Source organism: Leptodactylus fuscus, chromosome 10 (assembly GCF_031893055.1).
Source record: "Leptodactylus fuscus isolate aLepFus1 chromosome 10, aLepFus1.hap2, whole genome shotgun sequence".
NCBI lineage: Eukaryota > Metazoa > Chordata > Amphibia > Anura > Leptodactylidae > Leptodactylus > Leptodactylus fuscus.
In genome coordinates, this window is record NC_134274.1 from 20,074,344 (window position 1) to 20,081,919 (window position 7,576).

Below are 7,576 nucleotides of genomic sequence, written 5' to 3' on the forward strand. Positions count from 1 at the left end.
CAGCTCTCAGATGAGGAAGATTCTGGTTTAAAGGGAGTGTGACATTAGCAAAACCACAGGTCATTTATAAGTCTTACACTCCCTTTATTTGCACTCACGTCTGATTCCTGAGCGATGACATGAGTTACAACCTGTGGTCACACCACAGCCACGACTAGCCGTCCTCCCACGGCTCAACAAACCAAACTTGGATCATCACCCAGAGCCTTATGTTGATCTGAGAACAGTTCAGCCGGCCATGCTCGTTCTATGAAATACATGTGTATGTCAGCCATATCTCCCAGACCAAACGCTGTACATGAAGCAGGACTCCCAGGATCTTAGTCATCTATAATATTAGGAGTCCCCGCCTCACCGTGCGACTACTGTCCAATGCTGTAGCCATGTAGTCCGACACAGAGGCAGGGGCTCCTTACAACGTAGGTGACCATGATGTTGGGCATTGGGGGTCCTTTCCATAGGCCACGGACTACAGCCTCAGGGGGCCACACGTTTGAGACCACTAATCTACTGTGTATGGGGGTGTTCAAACGCTTCCCCAAACAGAGGTCTGCGGAAATCTGGGTATGTTAAAATCTCACAGGAATCATTCCCCCCTCAACTGAGAACACATGTATGCCCACCAAAGTGTGATGTGGATGAAGCAAGAGTGTTATGGGGTAGTTGAGTGACAGGCTCCCACCGACAATAGACTGACACTAGGAAGACACCGGCAACCCAGGCACCAATCCCAAATAGCAGAATCCAAGAAAATTCACATTAAAAATGTTTATAAAAGCATTCAGATAATACACCAAGTCTCCGTTACCTGGCGTACCTCGCCATCATGCCAGACTGAGCCGGCACAAGACCAACTTGCCCAATGTTGTCGGAATGTGACAGGAAAAGTGAAGAAGCGCTGCAGGATCCACGGCGGTTACATAAGTGTGTAGAGAAGATATAGCATGCCCTGCCAAGTACCTAATGTCAACCAACCAAGCGAGTCGCAACGTCAGCGTGCCAACAAGTCTGGAGGAGGTTACAGAAAGGATTAACGTGAAGAAAACCACACAAAATAATTTATGTGCACGTTCTTCATCTAAGAGGGGTTTGTAGAACTTTAATACGGGTGACCTGTCAAAGTTTACAAAGCCGCAAATACAAACAGATACAGGAGCTGCGCCATTTTGTGGCCCTTTATTACCATCCAGACACACAGCTGCAATAACTACGACTATGTATGAGCCCATTGATATGTATGAGCATGTACCGTCATCCTCGTGTGTGAGGCTTTAAGGGTTATTTCCATCGTAGACATGGATGACATAACGACAGTATGTACCACAAGTAACATATAGGTACAGACCCAGAGGTGGGACCCATGTCCAGAATGGGGGTCTCCCAACTGCAGTGTCTATTAGAAGCGAGTTACACATCATACATGGCCGCCACTTCCACTGCTCTATATCTGGAAGCTGTTTACCCTACCCTTTCAGTTTTAGTGGTGGAGTCACCCCCATTCTAGACATAGATGTGGGATCTTGTTCATTGCTTTAGAAAGGGAATATTCCTCCCGAAGAGCTTTCTACATTATGTCTGACATGCCAATGGCCCCTTGATTGATACAACACAACTGAACGCCTGCTGGCAGGAAAAGATCTACAATAAAAGGTAAGAGGGCAGAACGTACCCGGCCTACGGAGTAAAGTAAATGAAGTCACATGGGCTACCAGAACGTGTCACCTCATCTCACGGAGGGCAGCCACGCAGCTCAGTGTCCTCTACAGGATCTGCTTGATGGACACCGAATTGTGGGTCTTTCCCCAAATCTGTACAGTAGGTTGGAAGTATATGAGCAGTATATGATAGCATTCAAGTAAAGGTGTATCCTCATCTGGTATTAATGGCTATATCCTGAGCTACAACAGATGGAGGTCCCATCCTTGAGACCCACAATTCTCCCCTAGATGGTCACACATGTATGGGTCTCTCCACTCACTTGTAAGGGCTTCCAAAACTAGGCCTTCAAGGGACCAGCATACTCAAGATACATATATGTCCCAAAAGCGGGGCCCGCCTCTACTGGCATATACCCTATGGATATAACCATAAAGTCCCAGATGGGAGTACCCCTTTAAAGACCTTTCACATAAGCTAGATGTTCTTACAAGAGATTGCCCCGAGCACAGTCACTCATGATCACTTGTCATACACACTAACACTTGCTTGTCACCTGATGGCACCTTTGTCGGTGATGCTTCACATTGCAAAAACAAGGATGTCTTGCCAAAAATAATGAAACAGTATGTACCCAAACAGTCACACAAACATCTGTTCAGTCTCACACCGATGAGTGCAAGTAGATGGAGATAACCAAGCACCGACTGACTCGATATGCTGCAATTGGTGCTCATCACTAGCGGAAAACCTGCCTGTGTAAATGGACGCCTAGCTGATTTTTCCGACTAAAGGAAAAATAAACGTCACACTCCATCTTCAGACAGATTCCACCTGGAAAATACCGCCTGACAGGTGCAGATTTTGTTACAAAGTTTGTATATACAGAAAATTCAGCTTCAAATTCATGAAGCTGCGAAAGTTTCCTCCATGTTGACAACCCCTTAACCTATGTGCCTTACATTATTTTTGCAGCAGACGGTTATAGGGGTGCAGTATACAGTTGTTCTGTATGAATGGGTTGTTTGGCCAGAATTTGGTTACTTAGGCACCTTGCTGTATAGGACTATACGATTATTTGTACACCATATGAGCCAACACATATGGTCTATAGGGGGCGACTGACGGGAAGTACTGCCTCAATGCAAGTCCAGTCCTGATCCCCCTGTCTGAACCAACTGAACTGAACTCTCCCATATACAATGTCCACCACATTCATTTCATCCCATTAGTACAATAAAGCTAACCTACAACTGCGGCCTCATACACCCGACCATGTGAAGTGTACACGGATTAATATTCATGTGTCATCTATGATTGTCACTGACCCATACATTGAAATTAAATTGACCAAGCCAGTAATATCAACAGGTATAGGACCTGCTTCATATTTTATGGCTCTTCACGATGTCCCAGACAAACAGCCGCAAAAACTGCAGCTCACACCATGTCATATTATATATACGCCAACAACATTCTCTCAAAAGCTGTGGCATACCCTATTGTGTGCTCTACTGCATAAGTACATACAGTGGGGAGGGATTTGTTATGTTGGTTATGGAAGAAAACTGGCCTACAAATTGAGCATCTTTGGCAGCCGTGGCTGTAATTTGCACTGAAGACACACCACCTTGTTCTTTATTTAGCCCGCTAAGGGCGGGTTCACACCTGCACCCAGTCTCCGCTTTCAGGTTTCCGTCTTCTGTCCGAGAAACTGGAGAGAAGACGGAAACCGACAGTCGCTTTTCAAACCCATTCATTTAAATGGGCCTGCAAAGTGTCCACCCGTGAGCGTTTTGTGGTCTCCGCAGTGAAACCATTTTTTGTTTTTTTGTAACCGGACATAAAGTCGGACATGCAGGACTTTGTATCCGGTTAAAAAAAAACAAAAAAAAACGGTTTCACCGGAGACCACAAAATGCTCACAGGCGGACACTGTCTGCCCGGTTTCCGTCTCTTGTCGGCAGAAGACGAAAACCCACAAAGCGGAGATCGGGCGGCAGGTGTAAACCCACTCTAAATGCTTTTAAGGAACTAGGGCAAGGTTTGGAAATCTCAGCCCGTCAGATTTACCTTATGTCATGCCAGAAAATTGTTGTAAGCCATAGCCAAAATCTACACCATTGTCTGACTGGCATAGATTTGATTAAGAGGACGAAGCCTCCGAATTGTGTTACCTCTTGCACTAGTGGGGGAATTCAGGTTAAATTCACATCTGCACACAGGACTCCATTGTTTGGATTCCCCGGAAGCCTGAATGGTAGAGAGCTGGACCACTAAGACAATGGTTACACACAGACACCATAGACTATCAATGGGGTTCTCCGTGGAGGACTTTTCTCTCTGACAAGTTTCGGTGGCAGTACCCAATGTAGACTCCAGTGTACATGTAGGAATAGGTCGGGCTTACTAAGTTTTCCCCCAGTGACTACAGTTCTGTAGAGACTCCAAGAGCCGCCATACAGGGTCCGTGCAAATGGCAGCATTACTGTCCTAAAACAAATATGGTCAACAATTGCAATATCTTTATAACAGTTTCAAATACATAAATTAAAAACTGATCACATTAAATTGTTTAGATATCACACAAAAGGTATAAAGGACTTGGATGTGAAGAATGTCCTCTGCAAGGCGGATTCTCTGCTTTGGGATAGGCATATTACAGTGCCATAGAAGCTCCATATCGCACGCAGTAGCAGTACAATACTGGGGGGTATATGGGACCTTCCTATACCTCTGTATGACAGATTGCACCAAAGAAAAGACATTGTGGCATGGCCTGCCTGGTGATGTGTTAGGGCTAGTTCACACGTGAACTGCCCATGCGGGTTTTGACACCGAGAGAGACGCAGCGAGCCGCGTCTCTCTCTGGTCAAAACCCGCCTGCTGCGACCATCGCGGTTGCGGCTTTCCCCTCCGCTGTCGGCTCAAATGAATGAGGATGAGAACATAGGATGGTGCTGCCGGGGGTTGAAAGAACATGTCGCTTCTTTTTTCCGCTAGTAGCAGCCCTCCGCTAGCGGAGAAAAGAAGCCTGGCGGTCTGCATAGACCACCATTGTAGGGGAGGTTTTTGACGCGAAAGCCGCTGTCAAAAACCTCCCCTTTGCTCACTTGTGAATGAGCCCTAATGCACTGCATTAGAGGGGTCCATCCAAGGTTTGGCTATAAGATTTTTCTGATGGAGACCCCTAGTGCACACAATTATCAGTTGACACAGTCATGTATCACCCATAGATGCCCAAAATAAAAAAAAAACAAAACATGCCACACAACGAAAACCCCAGCACATACCAACTAGACAATTCTTTTGACCTCATCATGTAGCCTATAGATCTGGTCAATACCATAAAACCTGATCCATGTTTCAGAGACAACACTCAGCGAAGATGCAGTGCACGCGTTTTTGAAAATTCAGCTTTTCCGTAACGTATGGATGACAGCAATGAACTCTTTTTCTTTGCGCTTTTTTTTCACTGCATTTCTGCAACCCCCAAAAATGATGCATTTCAGAAACGTGAAGCCTTAGCCTTACAGGGCTTGCCCAGGTTAGACACTCTAAACGCTAAAAACAGTTTGGGGGTCTCGTGGAAAGTACTGTGCCAGGGTTGGGGCAGTCAGCCACGGGCAGTAGAGGAGACTGCACAAACTTACTCAATTTTACTCTACTCAAAATTCCCACAAATTTACATCCATGAACAGACCAGACCCCATCTGAATGGCCCCCACCTCATCACAAAGCAAAGGGATTGAGGGACCCCCCATGCTTTCAATAGTTGCTGGTTTTAGTTATTTTTTTTTATGGTGTCTTAGGCTGAGGCCCCACAGGCCGGAAACAGCGCTAAAGTGCTGCGGGAACAACTGTGGCGTGAAAGTATCACGGTTCTTCCCACAGCGCTTTGAACAGAAAGTTCACAGAGTTTTCCTCTGCGGACTTTCTGTTACAATTCTATCTACAGGGAAGCCACCGACTATTCCATAGATATAATTGACATGCTGCGATTTTCAAAACCGTGACGTTTTTGGAAATCGCAGCGTGTCGTGCTGCGATTTTTTCCACAAAGTGGAGATGGGGTTTGCGTGAATCCCATCCACTTTGCAAGTACTATAAAAAAAAAAAAGTTAAAAAAAATAAAATAAACGCAATTTTTCCCATGGGATATCCGTCGCGGGCAAATCGCAGCATTTCCGGCCCATGAGGCCCCGGGCTTAAGGTGAAAAATCCACAAAAAAATATATATATAAATACCGGTATATCTCAAGTACAAAACATGACCCTATATTGTAAAGACGCCACTCTGTGCTGCATTACATGAAAAGGAAATTGGGGGTCTTTAAGTAGTATAACATTATATAGTCACCAAGTGTGGGGGTCTCCCTGTCTGCACTATACCAGGAAGCTGCCATCCACATGTCTGCACTATATATAATATATATATATTAGTTCATTCACCGGTGTGTGTGAGGTGGGACGTCTACCTGTATTCACTATATGGTAGGGGGAACACGAAGCTGTCACACATACAGTCTGACTTCTATACATTACAATATATAGGGGTCTCTATAGAATGTAATACTACATATTCACCAGGTGCAGGGGTTTCCCTGTCTGCACATTAAGGCAGCCATACAGTTGGACTATGTATATTGCAGGGAGACCAGCAGGAAGCCTCTGTCCATACAGTCTGACTTCTATACATTACACTATATAGGGGGTCTCTATGGAGTGTAATACTAATATAATATGTATATTGCAGGGGGATCAGCAGGAAGCCTCTGTCCATACAGTCTGACTTCTATACATTACAATATATAGGGGTCTCCAGGTGCAGGGGTCTCCCTGTCTGCACATTATGGCAGCCATACAGTTGGACCGTCCATACAGTCTGACTTCTATACATTACACTATATAGGGGGTGTAATACTAATATTGCAGGGGGATCAGCAGGAAGCCGCTGTCCATAGACTGACTTCTGTATAATGTGACTGGTTGCTGACTCACGACTTTACAGAGTCCGGGGCGACAGAGACGAAACATACCGGGACAGGGGCAGAGCAGGGGCGGCTGCAGAGTGCGCTGGAGGCCGCTCTTTCCCACCCTCTTACCCTGCTGTGAGTGATCGGGACCCCCAGAGACAGCTGACGAGGAGTAGGCGGCGGGAGCCCTGCAACATGCCCGGCACCGCAACAAGAGAAGAGGGGGGCGGCCTAGGGAGAACAAGGCCCTCCTCCGTCCCCCGCTGCTAACCTATAGAGCCAGTATCTACGCCACCATGCCCGCCTCCAAACACCAGGCAGGGCCGTCCGCCTGCCCAGTGCCCACCTCTAACTTCCCGACTTGTTGGTCTTCCTAACTAATCCCCGGTCTGTCCTAACAGTCAATCCGCCCTGCTAAGGAGGTTCTAGGGGAGCGCGCTAAGAAACACCGAGGGTTTAGGCCTAGGCAAGGCCTCATGTACCATAACTTACCAAGAGATAGCGGAACCGGCAGGACAGCTGGAGGATGGTTACTCTGTGTCTTATAAGAAGCTAAGGGAGGGGAGGACTCGTCCTAGAGATTAGTCACCGGCACCATAGCTGTCAGCCGCCCTCCTCTATGTCATCCATCACTGCCCTGCATCTTCTACTCTATACTTATAGGACTATAATAAGGAGAACTTAGGAAGGAAAAGCTGGCACTTAGTCAAGTTGGCACCCATAACAAAATACATATGAGTATTAATAATACAATTGATGACCGGTTCTTCAACATCAGTCATGTTGGCATTTGTAGTCACCCTATGATCGACCTACATAGGCGTAGTATAGACCCCTCCGATGAGGACCCACTGCGCCTCTATGGTAGTGGAAATAAATCACTGTAATGTGCTATACCCCTGTACACACACAGGTAATTACCCACCAGGGCTGGGGAGTCTCCT

The 7,576-nt window shown here is 46.4% G+C and overlaps 1 protein-coding gene across 5 annotated transcripts in view; it reads right to left on the minus strand.

Annotated features, from left to right (window-relative positions):
• The window catches only part of IDE (insulin degrading enzyme), a 44,364-nt gene extending 37,174 nt beyond the window's left edge, over positions 1 to 7,190 (minus strand). For 2 of the 5 annotated variants that reach the window (XM_075257820.1, XM_075257819.1), the window contains exon 1: positions 6,762 to 6,852. In XM_075257820.1, coding sequence (XP_075113921.1) covers positions 6,762 to 6,829 — 68 coding nt within the window. In that variant the 5' untranslated portion in view covers positions 6,830 to 6,852. Of the gene's footprint in view, positions 1 to 808; positions 915 to 6,695; positions 6,853 to 7,124 lie in introns of those variants that run through there. The other 3 variants (XM_075257823.1, XM_075257822.1, XM_075257821.1) reach the window with 3 other exon arrangements.
• Positions 7,191 to 7,576: the final 386 nt, after the last annotated feature.